Source organism: Opisthocomus hoazin, chromosome 8 (assembly GCF_030867145.1).
Source record: "Opisthocomus hoazin isolate bOpiHoa1 chromosome 8, bOpiHoa1.hap1, whole genome shotgun sequence".
In the NCBI taxonomy this organism is placed as follows: domain Eukaryota; kingdom Metazoa; phylum Chordata; class Aves; order Opisthocomiformes; family Opisthocomidae; genus Opisthocomus; species Opisthocomus hoazin.
In genome coordinates, this window is record NC_134421.1 from 53,265,906 (window position 1) to 53,288,958 (window position 23,053).

Genomic DNA, 23,053 nt, shown 5'->3' on the forward strand with positions numbered 1-23,053 from the left:
AACCATACACAGAGGATTAGTATAAATTATGTACATTGTACTTCCATGAAGTTGCATTAAAAATGCAGTGACTTCCCCAGAGAAATTAGTAAGTGGTCAAGTGGTCTGTCTTGTCCTCAGAAACCTTTGTCTTGTCCTCAGAAACTTTTTTTTTGGTCTGACTAAATCATGTATTGTGCTCAGTTGTTGTCATTTGCTGTGCTTTTGACAATTAACCACTGAATTCAGAAAAGCATAAATAGTTGACCTTCTTACTAAAAAAACACTCCAGCTCAAGGTTAATTGTATTCATAATTTGGGAACCTGAACTTCTTTTCCCAATTTTAAGAGCCCCAAAATGAAAGTTACATTTGTGTACAGAAGATTTGAGTCTTGTTCATCTCACCTAAATGAAGTATAAACTTGTAGTGTAAGATCTATGTATCTAGTACAAAAAAAATCCCCCAGGAAGTATTTGCCTTGTAACTTTCTTTCCGAAGTAACTTTTCAGGTGTGTTTTCCTATTTTGCATTTGCATTTTTGCGTTTTGCAAATGCAGTAGTGTTTGTCAAATGTTGGATGGATTTGGTACGTTGCAGACTTTTTTTAGAAAAGTTACTGAGTAAGTGATGGTAAGTTAGTTGTTTAATGTATTCTTAGTCATGGAACTTGAAATGAACGTGCTCTCCCATTCAATGATGCTATCAAATATCTGTCCTATAACTTGAGTAAAATGTTTACATTTGAACAAAAATGAATTAATGCATGTGGCAAAGAGTTTTAATTCTAATCTTGTCTTTGCTTAAGAATTTATACTTTGTAAGAAGTTCTATTTAAGATGATTATTAAATTAGTGTGTCTTTTGCAGTTGTTGCAGGAGCTTTTGTTATATGAGTGCAAACATAAAGCATGCACACCAGAACTGAAAATGCTCTTTAACATGCCATTTTTTTGTATTTTGACAGTGGTGAGTGGGGGGCTGGCAGATGGCTCTAGATCTGGTGAGGTTAGTGAAGTGACGCATCAGAAAGTGGGGATGTTTGAAGTGCTGTTTTCATAGGTAGTAACAGAATTGGAGCAAAATGCACATTTTTAATCTTTATTTCAGGAGTTCAAAACCTCAGTGTGAACTTCAGTTAGCAGACAGTGAGGGCTCTTAAAATAATACCAATAAACCATGCTTTTGTGAAAGCTGACTTCCAAGTCTCAGGTAGTGAACAGTTAGGGCTGGTTAAATTAATCTAAATAAATACATGTTTTGAGACTGCAGTCCTTTCCGGTGATGAGTTTCACTAATTCAGGTTCCTACTTATTGACTGACTTTGACAACCAGCCTTTAGCTCCTGTGTGATGTTTACAAACATCAGACTGATTGCACATAACAGTTCTCTGTTACGATTTGCTTGGTGAAATGGTATTTTTGTTCAGTAGTGCACTGCAGAAAAGCTGAAGTTGACGGTAAGCAACTGATACTGTTGTTTAAACAGATACTGTTGTCCTTGGGAAGAGGGAGCTCTTGTGAAATAATTTGGCTTTGTCTTAGTTTGGACAACCCTGATTGGTGTAGTGTGTTTTGTTTTTTCAAGAAGTAAGAAGGAACATGAACTAAGTGAGAGTTGAGAATTAGAGTGCATGTTCTCAGTTGTACCTCTGGCAATTCTTTTCATTGGTAACTTTCATAAAAGCCGAATTACCATTTGGGTATTATCATCAGATATTTTTTTTAACAGTGTCATTAGAGGCCAGGAGCCGAATATAAAGGATTTTTTTCCCTTTTTCTTTTTTTAATAACAAATAAATTTCTTCTCAGGACTGCTGAGAGATTCAACTTGCTTCTGTTTATGCTCGGGTTCATGTTGCTGGACACAAGTATAGTACCTGTATTCTATATCAGAAGTGTAAAAAATGGGCACAGTTTAATACTATTTTAAAGTTGAGCTTTATTATGTATTGCTTGCCTTCAGCTGAAGGAGACTCTTGCTTAAGTACTCTTTGTAATGTGAATGTGCTTAGTCCTAGAAGACTGACACCTGAATTAAAAGCAAAACAGAAATGGGCATATTAAGAGGAAAAGTGATTATGCTGCAGACCCGTATCTCAGTTGTCTAATTTTCTTTGGCTATTATTTTTTTTTCTTTAGAAAAATTCATGTGTGCGAGTTAAATTTACTCATAAACTACTAATGAATGATGTGGATTATTTTGCAGCATTCTGCATTTAAATAATCCCTTTATTCTGTTTATTAATGCACTTTTTTTTTTTCCTTGGAGCTGAAACATGATTTGCCTTTCCAGAGATTTTGAGGAAGAACAATCAAGCTATTTAAACTATCAGAGAAGAAACATATACGCTCGGTGTTTAGACACGAATGTTTTTTTCCTGAAGAACTGCAAATTAACATGTTTTCAACATCTCTGGGAACGAGGCACAGGTGGAGATGTTTGGTTTGATGTACTTTCTTAATCATTAATAACTAGACAATGTGTCTCCTTGGCATATAATTGGTTCTTTAGAATTGGTAGCTGGGGAAGTGTAGAACTATTAAGATTATGATGAGGAGGAGAAATACTTGGTGAATGTAGCCCCAAGCACACCTGCTGAAGTGTGAGGAAAAACCCTCTTGCGATTCATGCTTAGTTTAGGGTGGAAGGATTGTATGCTGTTTCCTTACCTGGATTGTGAGCATGTATGAAAGACCAGGCATTTTAATAACGCGATTTGTGATAATTCTGTTTTCCAAAACACCTATCTTCAGGCTATGTTAAAAAGACTGGTGTAGAACAACATACTTCAAAATTCCTACGCAACTCTGTAACTCATTAATTTCTGTATTAGCTTATCTGTAGGTCAGGTTTCTACACTACTGCCTTGAATGATTTTGAGAGCTGTACACTTCTCAGTTATCAGAATTTCTTACACAGATGTCATACTCTAATTTTTTTGCTGCTAAATTGCATAGTGTCATTCTGGGTCGTTTGTAATCTAATTATATGGCCTCTCAGGTGATCATCTGTGAACTACTGATTTAAGAGTGTTGGATCAGAAGTTTTTAGCCGTTGATGATAGGAGATGAATGCCTGCTTCCCCCATCTCTCTTTTTTTTTCTCTCTCTCTCTTTTTTTTTTTTTTTTTAATGTTGACCATCTAGGTGTTCTAGAAAGTCTCTACCTGAGTACCAGCTTCCAGAGGTGCAGCAGGTTGTGTTAGAGCCTTGAGGTGACTTCAGTTTTCAGTGCTGTCAGTGCTGACTTCATAGTAACTAGCTTAGCACTTGGAATGGTATATGGGACCACCGGGGAACCTCTTACACTTGTGTGATTTGCATCAGGCCTTCTGGCTATAGGATTTGTTCTTGCACTGTTCTTGCTCAACTGATGATGTGTGATGGTTGAATTTTTCTGAGTAGATAAATGATTTTTTTTTATTCCTAATAAAATACTAGAAGTATAAATAAAATACTAAGAGTATTTTATTTAAATTGCAGGTCCAGAATTTCCAAGTTAGGAAATCCTGACTTTTAGGGCTGACTGATGATCTAAATCTAGCTTCTTGTCTGTCTTGGTTGTGTTGTACTGGCTCTGTGCTCCATTTCATGTGCATTTTTTCCTCTCCTGTTGCTGTTCATCCTCGTACTTTATAACAGCTGCCCTATCCAGTGAGTAGGATGGATACACAAAGGAGAACAGTGGCAGTGTTAGCTGTGAAAACTACCTGGTTTCTCTGACTTTGGAGTGCTTGATTCTTCAGTACTAATAACATGGTTTTGCTGTAGTCTCTTGATGTTGTATGTCGAAAGAGTCATTTGAAATGTGATTGCTTCATGAAAAGCAAAGCCAGTGTCAGTATTCATGTTCTTTAAAAACGTTGAGAAACTAAGATATTGTGGCTGTATACTTGAAGGGGAAATTGAATGTGATACAAAATATTTAATCTTCAATATTTTCAAAATATACACTAAAGTACAGTGTAATCTGCTTTGTTAAAATACCATTGATGTGACTATTGCTATGTTAAGTGGAAGCAGGTATTTTAAGTATATAAATACTCGCTTTCATCTTTAGTTTCAGTTTCTACAGGGTATATTTGTAATGTCTGAAATTAAGAAAGCATTTGAAATGCAATACTTGTACAGAGAGTGAAAAATAAGTAAAAGAAGCCCCACCTGCATAATAAGTAGGAACAAGGTGTTACACTTGTTTTCAATTTTGTATGCATCAGTTGTGTTCCATCATATTATTGAAAGAGAACCACAGACCCTTATGAAAGTGGGTAAGTAGTGGGCGGATAATTGAGAGCAAAAATTGCTAAGACTTTTAAATATTTGCAGCTGCCTTTAGAAATCAACAGTTATGTGCTGCAGATTAACTGTTTTTTCTATGTTGATCTTTGCTTTAATTAGAAAGCATATTGCTCCTGGTACTAAAACTGTTTTTGTGTTACTGTATGTCTGAAGGCAGAACCAGTATGTCCTTTCGTTTCATGATTTATCCAGTTGAGCTATCCTGAACTTTCTTACCAAATAATTAAATGTAGTCTATATCTAGACCAGGAATCTTGATAGTCTCTAAAATGAAGTATGGACCAGAAAAATAACTGAACAGAAGGTGGTGAAATGCGGTGTTAAGCAGAAAGGAACATTTACAAAGGCCTTTGACGCTGTTAGTCTGCATTCACAGATGATGCTTCTTAAATAATGTATGTGGCTTGTGGGTTTCTTTTGGGGATTAGATTTTTTTTTTAGGGTGCTGGGTGTTTTTTTTAATATTTTCAGTAAGTTTTTAAGTGGGGGAAAAGAATAAGAAATGCTGCTTAAAATGCAGCATGAAAAGCCATTGAAATAACTACTAGAGCCAGTGTTGCAAAAAAAAAATGGAAGCTGAGTAAGTCCAGACTAATGTCTGTTTGCTGTTTATCCTTGAGTATACAAGTATGTATACTTTGCCAAAATCATACGGAAATATTTATTTTAATTACGGGAGAGCATGATGTGTAGGTATACCTTATCGTTGTACCTAACAGTTAGATGATGGAATCACCTAGGTAAAGTGGAAGGGCATGCTAGCAGTCAGTGTCCACTGATGTTTCTTGTAAGACTGATCAACCTTGAAACCTTTCTGATGCGTGTGGAAACTACTGCTGATGTCATCCTGACCTCTTTGCTTAAATAAAAAGATAGTTTTGCCTAAATTAAGATAAGAGCTACTACAGTGTTCATTAGCTTTGCCTCAATAGTATTGAAAAAAAAAATAAGTAACTTTAGAGCTTTGTTTTCAAGCCAGCTCATCTTGACTCTGGTTGGATTATTAAATAAGAATTAGTGTGTTGGAGAAGGTGATTTACTTAATAGGTTGTAAAAGTGGAATTTGATTTTAAGTGAAAATAATAGGGAAGATACTTGTATATCTGGTATTAAAAGGCACGTTTTGGTTGATGTCCAAGGGGTGAGCCTCCCAGCTAAAAATCCAGAGGGTGGAAATGCTGTCTCATATTTAAATATGGCCTTTTCACAAAATGGATATATGAATATGCTGTACATATAATTTTTTTTCTCCTGTCTTTTGTTTATTTTACATGTAGAGGGCAAAGAAGGTTAAAACATAAATTAATACATTGGATATTTCTGTAAGATGTATTGTTAGCATTCTGTGCATTCTCTAAGGGTTTTGGTCCACAATTATTATACATATATGATAATGCAGTTATGAAGACCAAAATTACTATGTTTTTATTTTTCAGTACTACTTTTACCAGTTATGTGAACTTTAATTAGATTTTTGTGGTGGCAATTGGAGCGTGTTGCTTCTTGTAAGTGCTATACAAAGCCATGATTTTTAGAATGCATTGTTTGAAGAACTGTCTCCTGACAGTTTTTTATTCAGTAGTCAAGTTACAGAATGCACAAAAATTAGTCAATAAATACTGAGATTTCTTTTATTGTACATAAAAAGGCATGTTTTGATTCATACTTTATCTTCTGCTGACATCAATTTAGCCTTTTGAGATGAGATTTCAAAATCATGTAGTATGGTTACGACTATAGTAAAGAAGCACAGAAAAATATTTTGAGTAATTGTAAGGTAAAGTCATTATGTATAGGAAGTGGCAGAAGTTAATTTATGCATGTGATTTTTCTGAGAAGACTAAGGAAGTTTTCCAGTGTGATGGGTGGGACATTTTTGATTGTTTTGGTTTTTTTCCTTATCCAAAGGTTTGGAAGCTCACAAAGTAATCTGTTACAACTAAAGGAGAATTGGCTAAAAATAGCGTTTTCTTGGCTCTTAAGTTCAGTGTTCTACTTTCCTGTCCCAATAAAAAATTTTACAAGCTGTTTGCTCAAGTAGAAAAATGGATACATGATTTCAGTAATGTGAAGTAAGAAGAAGCGCTTCTTGCATGTTCAGTCCAAATCAGATACTATTTAAATACCAGTAAATGTAGAATAAAGAATAAGAGCCTGGAGAGACTTTCAAGTTGCAGAAGATGTATCAGTAGATAAAATATATACTGTTGGTTACTCAACTTAGCACAGAAATGCAATTTCAATACCAGGAATTTTAAAATACACAGATGAAAAGGAATAACTGTGAAGGTTATTAAACACTGTATTAAGCTAACAGGACATTCCTATTTCTGCAAATCTTCAATACAAAAGCTGGAAAGTAGTTATAATTAGGAAAGCCTGTATTTGTCACAGGGGGATTCCGCAGACTTGCGTTGCACAGAAGTTTAAAGGAAATCATTGTGAGACTTTCTAGGATGTGTACCGTGTTGGGTGCATAGCTGACTTCTGCTAGTTACAGAAGAAAGCTTATCCTTATCCTTTTTCAGAAGGAAATGGACCCTAGTTTTTACATAGTTACTCATCTACCTGTGTTGTCTTTAAAGCTGATCAAAGGGGTTTGTTGTTTTTTTTTTGGTGGTTTTTTTTTTAGTTAAGAAATCATATAGTAAGTTGAATTTTTTATTGAAGATTTGGATAGCAAATGCAGACACAGCAACAAAACCATCTCTCTCCACTGTTTAAAAAAAAAAAAAAGTATATTGACAGGTGAGTTTTACAAAAACTGTTTGATAGGCAGCTGCTGACAAAGGTTCCATGTGGAAAGAGTGGGGTTTTGTCAGTCTGAGCAGGGTTTCTCATCTCTGACAGCTGAAGTTTTTCTGGTGCTTGGTAGACCCCAGAATTAATTCCAGTTCTCCAAAATAGACACTTTCTTAGCTTTTAATTCTGTTTTTCTGCTAGTTCTGTGCTAGTTAGTGTCAGTGGAATTGCTGTAATTGTTTCTCAGAAGTTTTTGTGTCTTTCCCTGCTTCCTATGAGTCTCAGTATGTTCTGTAGAACTTTACAGAGCAAGGCTTGAAAATTCAAATGTTCTTGAAACTCAGTTTACTTTGTCACAGTTTGTTCAATTTAATCTTTTGCATTTTGTTCTGGAAGGTTTTAGAAACATATCTGCAATTTTTGTGGGGGAAAATAGGGGTATTTTATTTGCCCAGTAAAGTGGAACATCATTTGATTGTTTCTGGGTGTTACTGCAGGTCAAAAGAAACTGGTATTTTGGTGATACTAAATAAATTTTTACAGAGTATAGTTTAGTTTTACTAGTCTTTTGCACGTACCTTTAATACAGCTATGTTGGATAAAGGAAGGTGCAAAATAGCAAATCGATGAAACTGGAGGCTCAAGACAAGTACACTAATTAAAATACTAGGTGTAATCCGTGTTTAAAAATTGGTTGGCTTTAGTGGGTATTTGATCTTACTTAATCTTACAGATTTTCGTATTAAGTTGCTTCGGTCTGAGTTACTGTAGTAATACTGGCAAAATCATATACGTGCTTAAGGAAATTTTCCTCCTAGTTTGTGTTTCGAAAACTTGAGAATAAAGAGAAGCTACAAAAGTCTTCCTGTGTTACAATACTAAAATTATATGTGTGGAAATAGAAAGCATATATGGTCTGTGGAGCAGTAAGTGGTGATTAATAGAAAAGTGGCTGATTATCTCTCATTGCCTTTTTTACATTAAACTGCTGCAGAGATAGGCACTGAAAATAGTTTTCACTTTTTCTTGTAACCAGTTGCTGTAGTTGCCACCGTGACATGTAACTGAAACTGGGAGAGTAAGGTGGTCACGAGTAGGAAGAAGGAAGCTGTGAGATTGCTAATGTGACAAGAGCACATGTCTTATGTTGACAAAAATTATTTGTGCATTTACCTAAAAGATGAGTAAACATAGGACTGAGCAACACTAAGCTATCTCTGAATGCTTTGAGCCGTGCCTTAAGAGTATCACCATTTGCAAGGCAGATTATGCATCAAATGTCTTTGTATGAGAAGGTTAGTGTAGAGCAGCTGATAAATTACAGTTTCTCACCAAAGCTGTTGTAATTTAATTTAAAATGAAAATTAATGGATTTATGTCTGTCTTCCCCTTTCAGAACAAACCACTTTCCTCTTCTCATCCCTCCATTGCTGTTGTAGATGTGAAGTATTTTTAATGCCATAATTTACACTTCAGCCTAAAGTATGGTTTCAGACTGGGAACTGCAGGTGCTACTTGAAAGCTTCAGTTGAAAAGGGACCTTTACCTTCTTAAAGACAAGCAGGGAATTGTATGACACCTCTCTATCATGTTTATAGTGCATGTCACAGTGTTTTACAGTCGGATACAAGTGGGGCTGGGGAAGGGAGGTAGTACTGGTTTTCTCAGTTGCCTGTGGCACAAATAAAACAGTTTTGAAAAATATTTTGACATCTGTGTAGTCTTGGAAAGTAGCCCAGATAAAAAAACGAGGGAGTATGACTGGTGGTGCCAAAACATCGAAAGACTGCAGTGGTCATCAGCTTGAAAACCAATGCTTCTTTTATGGGACCAGTAATATCACAGCAGCTACTGAGTTTCATGGGAGCACAGCCACCTTTTTAAGAAGTTTAAATGTCTTCTTTCAGTGTATTGATTTTAAATAACTGATAAGCTGAGGAAAAAAACATACTGTGAGCCACACTGAGCTGTTCTTAAGGCCTCAACAGTGGTTCAGGCTGTAGCAAGTTAGTGTAAGAAGTGTTCTGCTCTGGGTTTAGCTTAATTATGTTAATTATGTAAATGTTTTGAAGAGATGAGTGTTTAGCACTTAACATGGTCTGTTACAGGATGTTCCTTGGGAATTTCATCTTAACAAATTCTCTGTTCCATGCGAAACCTAGACAGCAAGAACACTTCTTGCCTCCCTGCTTGCTTTTTGTAGTTCCTGTAGTTGTGGCTTTTTTTCCTCTGACATGTCTAATGTCAGTTGTGATAAGAGAGACCATAACTCTGCTAGTGTCTTCCAGATGTATATTCCTACATTCTCATCGTCTTCAACAGTAGTCTTACACTTATTTGGCAATTTTAACAGAGATATAAAAAATTATTAAGTAATGAGATTGCTCATTGCAATGAGATTGGTCTGTTTGTTTCAAACAGAAATGACAAGTTCAGTTGATACACTTGTGTTTAATGTGCGTTCTACATACCTGATTTTTTTTTTCTCCCAGTACTTACTATGCTTCACTTGCCATTAGAAAATAGAACACTATAGATATTAGTGTTTTATAGCACTACTTTCCTGTTTTTCTTATACTTGGAAGAAGGTCTAGGGTGGACATATACCTTAGCAAAAAAATGCCGTTAAGATGTTTTGTGTAATTCTTGGAGGTGACCTAAGTTCTGTAAGCTTTGCTTCTGCGTGGGGGATTTGGTAGTGTAGTGTAGCAGTTAATCCTGTCTTGTGCAAGTCAGATCCTAGATTGCAAAACTATAAAGTCTTCAAACAGCTCTCCCTTATCTGCCTCAAATAGATTTTTTTTTTTTTTTAATCTTCAGTAATTTTTTTTTTACTTAATTCCATCTCTGTTGAAAAAAAGGAAGTAGAATGTGCAGCATTGGTTAGCTTTAACATTTACAAATTAAGTTCAAGCTCAGATAGCAGAAAGGACTGGTGCATACCTGTGTGCCTTATTCCATGCTTGTGTTCAGCTTCACTACGGCTGAATGTAACTTTGTGAGTGAAAACCTCTTTCCCTGTATGGTAGTGCTGTTGAGGGTGGGAGCTTCAAAATCAATACCGAGTCTGTGCTACTTCTACGGTTCTACAGCAGGAGATGAATTGTGTCTTATTTCCCCCAAATGGTTGTATTGTCTGTCAAAATTTAAAGCATCTGGTAGAGTCAAAGAATGGTTTGGGCTGGAAGGGACCTTAAAGATCACCTAGTTCCAACCCCTCAGCCATTGGCAGGGACTCCTTCCACTAGACCAGGTTGATCAGAGCCACATCCAACCTGGCCTCAAACACTTCCAGGGAGGGGGCATCCAACTTCTCTGAGCAACCTGTTCCAGTGTCTCACCACCCTTGTAGTAAAAAATTTTTTTCCTTATAGCTGATCTAAATCTGCCCTCTTTCAGCTTGAAGCCATTACCCCTTGTCCTGTCATTCCACGCCCTTGTAAAAAGTCCCTCTCCAGCTTTCTTGTAGGCCCCCTTCAGGTACTGGAAGGCTGCAATAAGGTCTTCCCGAAGCCTTCCCTTCTCCAGGCTGAACAGCCCCAACTCCTTCAGCCTTTCCTCATAGGTGAGGTGTTCTATTCCTCTGATCATTTTTGTGGCCTCCTCTGGCCCCGCTGCAACAGCTCCATGTCTTTCCTGTGCTGAGGGCTCCAGAGCTGGATGCAGGACTGCAGGTGGGATGTCACCAGAACAGAGTAGAGGGGCAGAATCACCTCTCCTGACCTGCTGGCCACATTTCTTTTGGTGCAGCCCAGGGTGTGGTTGGCCTTCTGGGCTGTGAGTGCACATTGCCAGGTCATGATGCGTTTTTCATCAGCCAGCACCCCAAGTCCTTCTTCTCAGGGCTGCTCTCAGTCCATGCTCTGCCCAGCTTGTACTTGTGCTTGGGATTGCCCTGACCCATGTGCAGGACCTTGCACTTGTCCTTGTTGAACTTCATGAGGTTTGCACAGGCCCACCTCTCAGTCCTGTCGAGGTCCCTCTGGATGGCATCCCTTCCCTTGAGTGTGTCGACCGCACCACACAGTTTGGTGGTGTTGGCAGACTTGCTGAGGGTGCACTCAATCCCACTGTCCATGTTGCTGACAAAGGTGTTGAACAGCACTGTTTCCAGTACCGACCCCTGAGGAACGCCACTCGTCACTGGTCTCCACTTGGAGACTCCACTTGAAGTGGTCCATCCGTCAAATCCATGTCTCTTCAATTTAGAGACAAGGATCTTGTGCTAGACAGTGTCAAATGCTTTGCACAAGTCCAGGTAGATGATGTCATTTGCTCTTCTGTTACGCATCAACACTGTAGCCCTGTTGCAGAAAGTGACCAGATTTGTCAGGTGCGATTTGCGCTTAGTGAAGCCATGTTGGCTGTCACCAGTCACCTCCTTATTTTCCACATGCCTTAGCATAGTTTTCAGGAGGATCTGCTTCATGATCTTGCTGGGCGCAGAGGTGAGACTGACTGGTCTGTAGTTCCCAGAGTCGTCTTTTTACCCTTTTTAGAAATAGGCATTATGTTTTTCTTTTCCAGTCAGTGGGAACTGTTTCAGACAGTGAAAGGCTACCTGGGAGTTACCTGACTAAGCAAAAAGATGAATAAAGAACTGTGCTACAGTTAGTGGGTTCTTAGGGTCTAACAGCAGATGTGATATCCTCGTTATATAAACAGGGTCATAGTGTGGAGGCTCTGTAGGTATCTGCTGTGTGAAGAACCTCTGACCTCAGTATTTTGAGAAATTAAAGGGTGATTGATGGTGTATTGCCACTACCAAAGTCTGATGCCTAAATGAAATAGGAACAGCCAGTATTTGTTTGGTTTTATTTGGAAGGAAGGCAGAGAGGAGTAGACTCCTACCACTTGTTAGGTGGTTTCTGCACTCTAGATTACCTTCTGTTTATTTGTATTTTGAAAGTTGGAGAATATCTTTTGTGAACATCTTTCCTAATCTTATTCTAGCGCTTTACTAGTATAATTATCTATGAATAGAATGGTTCATTAAGTGAGTGGGCAAATGTACTTAGAGCTGTAGTTAAAGATGTTTGCTCAGTCTTGCCACATCTGATGGGCATGAAGCCAAGGCACCCTTCCTGATGTGAAGTTATGATACTCTGATCTTTTGGAATAGTTATATATTTGGCTGTGCTTTTTTTTTGGCTCAGTTCAGTAGGTTTTGCTCTTTCCAAGAGAGAGATGTGAAAGTAATTGTTTGATTTTTATTGCATTCTGTAATTAATTGTAATTCTGTTGTATTTGAAGTTTAATATGGACACGTCAAGGTCTGTTCTGCAGTGAGTGAGTCTTTGTGGAGCCTGTCTGTGCCCGTAGCTGCTGTTAGTGTAGCATGGAGTAGACCTATTGCACCTTCTGTGAAGCCCAGAAAAAACCACGAGGGATACATGACCTTTGGTGAACTCAGTGTAGACTCACTTATATGTCTGTCTGAAAAATACCATTGAAGTTTCTCAGCTGTTCTTAAAAATCAATATACCCAAGGTTTATAGAATCATAGAATGGTAAGGGTTGGAAGGGACCTTAAAGATCATCTGATTCCAACCCCCCTGCCATGAGCAGGGACATCTTCCACTAGACGAGGTTGCTCAGAGCTCCGTTCAACCTGGCCTTGAACACTTCCAGGAGGGAAGTTTACTTAAAGCTTTACATTTTGTTTAGGTATTTGACTAGTTTTCTTCTATCACTTGCCTGAGAAACTGCTTTATTCCTAATATTAAAAGGGAAAAAGCATAAAACCACTGATACGTGTATATGTTTGTGATTTTTATTTTAATGCTTCATGGTAGTACTCTACAAATCAGACACTTCTTGAATTTATTTTTCCCTATTTTGGTATATTATTGAATAATCTCTCATAAATCTACTACTGTTCATTGTAGAGTTTTGCTATGGGTAGTGATTTACTGAGTGAAGAATTAACAGATTTCTGTTCATTGATATTATTCTTTCTGTTACTCTGGTTTACGTCCAGCTCGGGGAAGTCCTTTTCTCTCTCTCCAACTCACCCCTGCCCCCAAACCAGTGAACAATCCTCCTAACAGTACAGGTGGTTGGTGCCTTGGGGAGTCTTGTGTTAATTTTGCAAGGGCTGCCACCAGTGACAAATCCCTGCAGTATCATACAAAGACAAAACCTTTTTGTTCTACAACCACTAACTTTTTTTTTTTTTGGAGTTTTGTGCAGTGATGTCAACATACTGTAGGCACAGAGAGTTGAAGATCTGTTTCAGATAAACTTTTTTTTGAATGTAAACTTTTTTTTGGGAGGTTAGTGTTATGTGTGAGACTTGGACATTTTAATGTGCCATTATTTAAAAAATAGGAGTCAAGGTTGTTGCATGTGATGTTCATAGCCTTTCTTAGAGTATTTATAAACAGAGTATACGTAAAAAGTATTTGCATCTGTTAAAAAAAAAAAAAAGTTTGGAGAAAATGCTGTTTATTTAATCAAGGTATTTTGCTTAACTGTTGTATCATCCTCTCTTGCATCTTTTCTGTGTGGATATTTTCATTGTATGTGTTCTTCTGTTTTACATTTTTTTGTTTGCTTTATTTACCAAAAATTTAATATTAGTAGATGCGTAATACAGGCTTTTTGTTGCATGTTTTTATGTAAAAAGTTTGAAGATATATTGTCTTTAAAGTAAACTACGAATTCTGCATGAAGATGGCAACAAATGACCTGAAAACTTTTGTAGGGATTTAGAGCTTTATTTCTGATTTTATTTTCAATAGGAAAATTATTCTGAAATGTACATAAAGCTTTATTCTCAGTCCTAATATGGGATTGCTCTTGAGTTAATGATCATGAAAAAATTGATACCCTTTAGCTTTATAAAGTACCTTAAAGTATTTGGTAGAAACTGCAGTGTCAAGCAGATGTATTTGATTGTAATCTACTGTTCAGAAATAATTGTACTGAAAGGGATGTCATTGAAAGAAATTTAGTAATATGATGATCACTGCTGTTGTTAAGTTATTCATATATATCTGATGTTTGACTTCCATAGACAAATACATTTATGCTTTGCTGTGAAAAATACAATATCAGTTTTTCCATATTTTAGATTAAATAAGATTATGAATCAGGTGGCCATTCAGCGGAAGAAGCAGTTTGTTGAACGAGTGCACAGTTACTGGTTGCTTAAAAGGCTGTCTAGGAACGGTGTTCCTCTGTTGAGAAGGCTGCAGTCCAGTTTACAGTCACAAAGAAACACACAACAGGTATGTGACACACTTTTAACTTATAAGAAGAAATCAGAAAATCTCTATTTTATAGAGTAAAAAATTAACCAGGAAACAGCACAGAGTAAAAACTTATTCAGGGCTGAGTAAGTTCTTTACCTTATTCTTAAGTAATATGACTTATGTTGGAAATTGGGCATTATCTAATTCTTTTTAATTTGTGAGATATGAAAAAAAAAGTTATTTGTGCAGGTTTTTATTTTGTTGTGCTTAAATGTTTCACAAAAATACCTTCACCAAAACTATCCTAATACCGTTATTCTTTGACTAGTATTGTGTTTTTTGGAACTCGTTCCTCTATGTGCTGAGTTAGTAAGAAAAAAAAATACATTTTATTTTAAATTCATCAAAAGATGCAATGCAAATGTTGTCTTTGACACTCAGAACTGAGGAGAACGGGGATTTTTACAGAGTAAAGGCTAAACGTGCTAATTTACAGTTTTCAAAGTCAGATCCTTATTGCTAAACCTTGTTCGGTAATAACAACAAAGAGCAAGTTGTTGATGAAGTTCAAAGACCTGTTTCGACTTTTAGTTTCAATTTTGACATAGTGAAGTGGGATTGTAGACAAGCATAAATTTATGCTGATATTTTGTTCAAGTAAAACTCATCCTAGCTAAGATATGTCTAGATTGGTTAAAGTTGTACACATTTACCAGTCAGAATTGCTGAAAGGCAGAAAACCAGTCACTTCAGATGTGTATCAGATTCAGAAAGCAGTACTCTTCTGCTTCCCACTTTTGTAATATGAACACTGCTTACTATTTTGTAGTATGAACAGCTCTTCAGTGACATTAGAGGTTTTAGCAGGTCTTTTATTGTTTTGATTTCAAGTCACTGAGCGGCTTTGAAAATAATTAAAACTTCTTTTCTGAATTCTGTGTATGAATCCATGTGCTTAGACCTTGAAATGCTGTGAAGTATCATGATGTGAAAACTGTTACTGCATCCCAGTTACCTTTTCTAATTACACTGAAACTGTAGTTGGCTGTGTTCTTTCTGTTCTGCAGGGGTTTGTGACTTCAGTGGATTAGATCCTGTAATAGAGCCTCTAGAACTTAAGAATGCATTTTATATGAATTTACTTGTGTTAAATTGAGATTTTTATTTTCCCTTTTAAAGCTCAACCATTATTTTTGTTTGAATTGCATTGCTGTTTGCTGATTAAGTCATTAATTGATGTAGTCATAAAAATACCTTGGTCAACACTGCTTCCTAATTATTTGATAATGTCATTTTTGTGTGTGTTTCTTTTCTTTTTTTTCGTGAAAAGTGCTAATTAATAATTCTCAAAACAACTGAGATTGAAAGCAGCCTCTGGAGGTCATCTTGTCCAGCCCCCCTGCTCAAGCAGAGCCAGTTAGAGCAGGTTGCCCAGGGTCATGTCCAGAAAGCTTTTGAGTATCTCCAAGGGTGGAGACTCCACAACCTCCCTGGGCAACCTGTGCCAGTGCTCGGTCACCCTCACAGTAAATTTAAAAAAAAAAAAAAAAAGTGTTTTCTGATGTTCAGAAGGACCCTCCTGTTTTTCGCTTTGTGCCTATTGCATCTTGTCATGTCACTGAGCACCACTGACAGGAGTCGTCTTTGCACCCTCCCTTCAAGGCTCTTGTACACATTGATGAGATTTCCAGCCTGCTTCCCCCCCCCCCCCCCCCCCCCCCTCCCCGGGCCTTTTCTGCTCCCGGCTAGACAGTCCCAGCTCTCTCAGCCTTTCCTCAAAGCTGAGATTCACAGATTGCTTTTAGGTAGATCTGACTTTGAATATGAATTTGCCGCCTGTTTGTCTGTCTTTCATTGCTTCTATATTACTTCATTTTAACACTATTTTTTGGGTTGTAACTTCTCTGTAATATTTTACATTCTACTTTTAGTCTTTGATTAATCTTTTAATTTGGTATGAGAGGTTTCTATTCTGAAGAGCGGTGCCTGGTAGTTACTTAATAATACCTGTAATTAATTTGTTCAGATAGTAGACTTTTTTTTCCCTTCAAATGAGCTTGAGTCCTTAAAAATAATAAAATCAAGCAGCAAAGTCCAGGGCTTCTGTGACGATATAGACCTAGACTATAGTTAATGTCTGAAAGAATTATACTCGTCACTTTGTAGTTGGGAAGTACTTTTCCTATTGAGATGGCATGGTGAGACTGCAACATTTCTAAATATTCAAATATTAACTACCAAAATAAAATTATTTGTATAATTGATAGTTGATTATAATAAAACAAGTCTTAGGTAGGAGCCATTTAATATCTCTTTGCCTGTTTGCACTCCTGTACAAGCACTATTTGTTTCTTTTCTTCTCTAATTTCAGAACTATGCACTATTCTTAAGAAAATAATGAAAATATTTCCTTGATTAATTTGAAACTGTATTGGTTTATTAAAAATTGGGGAACTTCAGAGACTTTGTTCTTAAAAGCTTAGAGTTGAACTTAACTTTGGGTTGGGGGGAAGCAAGCTTCAAGCAAAGTTGAGTATTAAATGAGTCTGTTGATGAAAAACGTGTAGGTAATGCTTTTCAGTGAGTAGCAAGTGTCCTGCTTATGACAGTGTGTCCTCTCAATAGCATCTTCAATATGTATTTATAATACCTATTAAAGTGTTCATAACTACGAAGCATTTGATGCATTAGTTGTCTTAGTTACTCCAAGTATGAGCCAAACCATAATGAAGACTTCAGTAAACAGCTGTGGCATAGCTGTTAGGAGAATACCTCAAAATTTTTGAGATATAGATGATTATTTTGCTCATTTTAGTCTAGATGAGAAAATTTTTTTCACCTCATTTTATGTGAGAGATCAGAGCATCAAGAAACGTAACTAGGTTTTCAGTCAGTCAAAGGAACATAGACACTGGTGTAATATAGATTCGGAGGAGATTTTTTTAAATTATCATTATTATTATTATTTAAATTGAAAAAAAAAAAGTTGAGATGAGGAACTGAAACCCTGAAAAAGGTTTCAAGATGCCTAATGGAAGGTGGTTTTGTTCCCTTTCTAATGTTTGTTTACTAGAACAAATTTGGTAGGGGTTGAAGCGTATGTGATTTAAATTACTTCCTAATGAATGTGTTTCAGAGCTCAGTTATGACATGGTTTTGAAGGTGATGTTATATCAACTAACAGTTCTGAACCAGCCAAGAAGATCTTGGCTTATATACTACCTCACCTTCTGCAGGAACACTGAACCGTCTGAAAGAATGTTTTATACTGTCACTGCTCTCTCCACCTAGACATTCAGGAAAGGTATTGGAAATAGTCTAATTAAAGTTTACATCCCCATTATTTTAGTTTTTTTCTGTACTTAAAGAATGCTTGAATAAAAATAAGCATGTGAAATTTAAGTGTAGTAGCTTGCTGCTGCTGTAGTGAGTTTGGTTTAAAACCACTATTTGGAGAAAGAAAGTGGAAGATACTGGTGACTTAAGGTTGTATCTTCACTGAAGATTCCAGTAAGAACACAAGTTGCGACCACTAAATGGTTGTGACTGGTTGGCATACAAGTGCCAGCAGATGGTCTTAATAATACTAATTGTGTTGAATAAGATCCAATTGCATCACTGTAATTCTATTTTTGTTTGGCTCATACTGAGTTACAGTCCCTGTAGGGAGTGAGGCTGTCCCAATGTATTCACATCCAGCATGAAGGAGTGATCACAGCATCCCTGCTAGTATGCAGAGACTGGTAACATGCTCATGGTGGGAGTTGGAGCTGAAGACCGGTTCTCAGTTGATGCATGTTCTGTGTATAAATTTAGAAGTGTTTCTCTCTTCCACCAGTATTAGTAAATGTGTCAGTTTTAGCTTTTCTAGACAGTACTTGGTGTTGAGCAAGAACAAAGTCCATCAGAAAATACCACAGAGTTTCTTTCTAAATTTTTCTTGTGTTGTCAGCCAGAAGGAACTTTATGACTTTGTTATAGAAAGAAAGATTTGGAAGAAGAACTCTTTACCAGAAAGTTAATAGGAACATTCCTTGTCAGAAAGCTCTTGAAAACTAAGAATTTTGAAAGGAATGCTTTTTATCCAAATTTTTACTAGTTAGATATTGGAAGCCAGTGCATCATGCTCTTTGGGGTTTGCCTGCATTTTTTAATCTGATTAAGGTGTATGTTGTATGTCAGATAATAAATAGGTTGAGGTAAAGAGGGTTTATCTTAGCTGGTATAACCTTGTCTGCTAACGTTACTTTGCATAGAAATGTCAAAAAATTGGAGGCTTACTGTTAAACCCCAAGCTGGAGTGGCGTTCAAGAAGGGAGTGTATGTGTGCACAAAAAAAGCAAACAAGGTGCTCTTGATACTTTGGGTCACATCTGCAGATTTACACCTACCTGCCTATTTTATGGAATGAAGTTGGTCAAACACTTGGTGCAACTAAAATAACTTTTTTTTTTTAATTAAAAAAAAAGTGCAACTGCACCCTCAGTTTTAGCCGAATACTTATGTCTCTACTGAACTGCCCCAAGACCTGGTGTAACAAAGTAACATTTTTTTCCTTGCTATATTAAAGTTTCCTGACCCACCCTAAAACTGGTATGGTTTTGTTGACTTAGCTTTCAGCAGGGTCAGTTCCCCAGTGTTAATGAACTATGCAATTACATACGGCAAAAGAGCGGACTCTGAATGGCTGCAAGCAAAGGGAGGACAAGCCTTCTGCTTTTAGCAATAGCCACAACTTAATTTTGGTCCTGCAAAACAGTAAAACTATGAAAAAAATGTACAGCGGTGTCAGTTAACAGGCTGCTTTTCCACACGTGGAATCTGTACTCGGAGATGGAGGGGTGTAGGAGAACAGCAATTAGTGGCAGTGTGGACTTTCCAATTCAGTCAAGTCTGAGATTTTTAAGGAATTGAAAATGTGCGTATTAGTATGTGTTCTGTCAAAATTTACTGTGAACTATTCTCTCCCTCAACAGTTAAATTATGTGTCTAAATCAAGATTTAACTCCTTAAAAGAAATGATGTGAGTAGTAATAGTTGTTAGGAAAGGGAACTAGAAGCTTCTAGCTACAATTTTTCGGTCTTTTTAACTCCCAGGTTTTGCAATTCTATTTTTAGAACCTTCTGTCTGAAAAATTACACAAGCTTCCTTTAGAGGACCTTTGATATTTCTAAATTATATTTCTGTTATGGAGGTTTTTGCTTTGAGTGTAACAATTTGTGATGTTGGTTATAGTTCATCTGCTTAGCCAGTTATCCTTATTCCTGTCTTCTATTGTTTATAACTTACAGAACTTATTGTTTGTTTTACTTAAAAAAAAAACCCACGATGATTACTTATTAAGTGTATATTGCATTGTGCTAGTTACAGACAAGCATTCAAAGCTTTATATCGCTTTCTGCGATTCTTTTATAAAATATTTGGTTTAAATGCAATCATTTTCCAAAGCAGATGTTTCCTTTGTGTACTTGGTACTAATATCAGAACTTGAACTTTTTTTGTGGTCTTGTTTCTGGTGAATTGCCAGTATCATTTGAATACTGTAGGTAGCATTCCAATATCCTTTTTCTTATGAAAAATAGTAAAAACAAACAAGAAAGACTGTTCTCTGTATGTAAAAATCAAACTAAATACTGCAAGTGTCTAAACACTTCTTCGTAAAGATGTGTGAATTGGATTCTTTCATCCATTCACTGAAAGGCTGTATTACTGCATTACCCATTTGCAGTGCCATTTGAAATTACTGTATTATTTAATAAACTGTTTTTCATTTCTTGTCCTCAGAAGTCATAATGATTTTGTTCTGTTACAAGTGTGTCCTAATTCTGCTGGGTATGGGGGAGGTGGAGTGTGTTGAGCATAGTAGGAATTTATTTCTACCAGGCTTGAATTTCTAAAGACGCTGATGATGTTCACCTGGTTTGGATTTTGGTGTGAAAATACCAAATCTTATTTTACAACATGTTATACAGCTAGGTTGCTGTTTGTTGTATTGCTGTTTCTAATGTAAATAGCCTTCACCATGGGATTACATTCCAATTTATAGATTTTGTTTACAGCTTAGTCATTTGAGAAGTTCTAGGAAAAAACCCTGACCACAAGTTTTCTTTTGTTGCAGTATGAAGCTTATGACCAAGTGGCAGAATTATATAAGACAGTAGTTTCTCCTTTCATGTGAATATGTTCTGGAACTGCATAAAACTGACTTATAAAAAGAGGGTAGCATTTTTCATTTCATGAAAATCTTTTGATTCTTTTCTTAGAGAGAAGATGATGAAGAAATGCAAGCCTTAAAAGAAAAACTGAAGTACTGGCAAAGGCTGCGCCACGATCTTGAAAGAGCACGTTTGTTGATTGAACTTATACGTAAGCGTGAAAAATTAAAAAGAGAACAGGTAAATGGAGTACTTCTTAATTTGGTGAAACTTTTCTGAAGGAAAGGTAGTTTAAGTATTCTCACACACAGGTTTTTGTAATAGAAAGACTTCCTCTAATCCTGACGTAAAATCAAGAAACATACATGCATGCGTGCACTCATGCAAACTGTTTACAACACATAAAATTACCATAGAATCATAGAATGCTTTGGGTTGGAAGGGACCTTTAAAGGTCATCTAGTCCAACTCAACACTGCAGTTGAGTTGGACTCAAAATCCTCAAACCAGATCAGGTTGCTCAGAGCCCCATACAACATGACCTTGAATGTTTCCAGGGAATGAGGCATGTACTACCTCTTTGGGCATCTTGTTCCAGTGCTTCACCACCCTCATTGTAAAAAATTTCTTCCTTACCTGTTTCGAATCTGCCTTTTCTTACTTAAAAACCAATACCCCTTCTCCTATCGCAACAGAATCACAGAATGTTCGGGGTTCGAAGGGACCTCTATGGGTCATTTAGTCCAACCCCCCTGCCGAAGCAGGGCCACATAGAGCAGGCTGCACAGGACCTTGTCCAGGCGGGTCTTGAATATCTCCAGAGAAGGAGAATCCACAACCTCCCTGGGCAGCCTGTTCCAGTGCTCCGTCACCCTCAGAGGGAAGAAGTTCTTCCTCATGTTCAGACGGAACTTCCTGTGCTTCAGTTTGTGCCCATTGCCCCTTGTCCTGTCCCTGGGCACCACTGAAAAGAGTCTGACCCCATCCTCCTGACACCAGCCCTTGAGATATTTATAAGCATTTATGAGGTCCCCCCTTGGCCTTCTCTTCTTCAGGCTGAACAAGCCCAGCTCCCTCAGCCTTTCCTAGCAGGAGAGATGTTCCAGTCCCCTCACCATCATCATAGCCCTCTGCTGGACTCTCTCCAGTAGCTCCTCATCTTTATTGAAGTGGGGAGCCCAGAACTGGACAGAGTACTCTAGATGGGGCCTCACCAGGGCAGTATAGAGGGAAAGGAGAACCTCCCTCGCCCTGCTGGCCACACTATTCTTGATGCACCCCAGGATCCCATTAGCCTTCTTGGCAGCCAGGGCATACTGCTGGCTCATGGTCAACCTGTCATCCAACCAGGACACCCAGGTCCCTCTCCACAGAGCTGCTCTCCACCAGCTCCGCCCCAAGCCTGTACTGGTCTGTTCCTCCCCAGGTGCAGGACCCTGCACTTCCCCTTCTGAACTTCATCAGGTTCCTCTGTGGCCAACTCTCCATTCTGTCCAGATCTCGCTGAATGGCAGCACAGCCTTCTGGTGTATCTACCACTCCTCCCAGTTTGGTGTCATCAGCAAACTTGCTGAGGGTACATTCTAACTCTTCATCCAGGTCGTTGATGAAGAAGTTGAACAAGACTGGGCCCAGTACTGACCCCTGAGGGGCACCACTAGTTACCGGCCTCCAACTAGTCACCGCTGATGATAATCCTCTGAGTTCTGCCATTCAGCCAGTTCTCGGTCCACCTCACTGTCCATTCATCTAGCCCGCACTGCTAAAAGTCTGTCCCCGTGTTTCTCATAAGCCCTCTTTAAGTACTGGAAGGTCGCAATAAGGTCTCCCCGCAGCCTTCTCTTCTCCAGGTTGAATAACCCCAATTCTCTCAGCTTTTAGGAGAGGCATTCCATCCCTCGGATCTTTTTTGTGGCCCTCCTCTGGCCCCGCTGCAACAGCTCTATGTATTTACTGTGCTGAGGGCTCCAGAGCTGGACACAGGACTCCAGGTGGCGACTCACCAGAACAGAGTAGAGGGGCAGAATCACCTCCCTCAGCCTGCTAGCCACGCTTCTTTTGGTGCAGCCCAGGGTGTGGTTGGCCTTCTGGGCTGCAAGCACGTGTTAGGTGGTTCATGTCCAGCTTTTCATCCACCAGTATCCCCAAGTCCATCTTCACAGAATCACAGAATAGTAGGGGTTGGAAGGGACCTCTGTGGGTCATCTAGTCCAACCCTCCTGCCGAAGCAGGGTCACCTACAGCAAGCTGCACAGGACCTTGTCCAGGCGGGTCTTGAATATCTCCAGAGAAGGAGACTCCACAACCTCCCTGGGCAGCCTGTGCCAGTGCTCCATCACCCTCAGAGAGAAGAAGTTCCTCCTCATGTTCAGACGGAACTTCCTGTGCCTCAGTTTGTGCCCATTGCCCCTTGTCCTGTCCCTGGGCACCACTGAAAAGAGCTTGGCCCCATCCTCCTGACACCCACCCTTCAGATATTTGTAAGCATTTATTAGGTCCCCTCGCAGCCTTCTCTTCTTCAGGCTGAACAAGCCCAGTTCCCTCAACCTCTCCTCATAGGGGAGATGTTCCAGTCCCCTCATCATCCTCGTAGCCCTCTGCTGGACTGTCTCCAGTAGCTCTTCATCTTTCTTGAACTGGGGAGCCCAGAACTGGACAGAGTACTCCAGATGAGGCCTCA

General features: G+C 38.2%; 1 protein-coding gene across 10 annotated transcripts in view; it reads left to right on the forward strand.

Annotated features, from left to right (window-relative positions):
* BRD1 (bromodomain containing 1) overlaps positions 1-23,053 on the forward strand; it is a 78,205-nt gene that overhangs the window by 16,962 nt on the left and 38,190 nt on the right. For all 10 annotated transcript variants that reach the window (XM_075429245.1, XM_075429248.1, XM_075429252.1 and 7 more), the window contains 2 exons: positions 14,097-14,253; positions 20,482-20,613. In XM_075429245.1, coding sequence (XP_075285360.1) covers positions 14,097-14,253; positions 20,482-20,613 — 289 coding nt within the window. The remainder of the gene's footprint in view (positions 1-14,096; positions 14,254-20,481; positions 20,614-23,053) is intronic.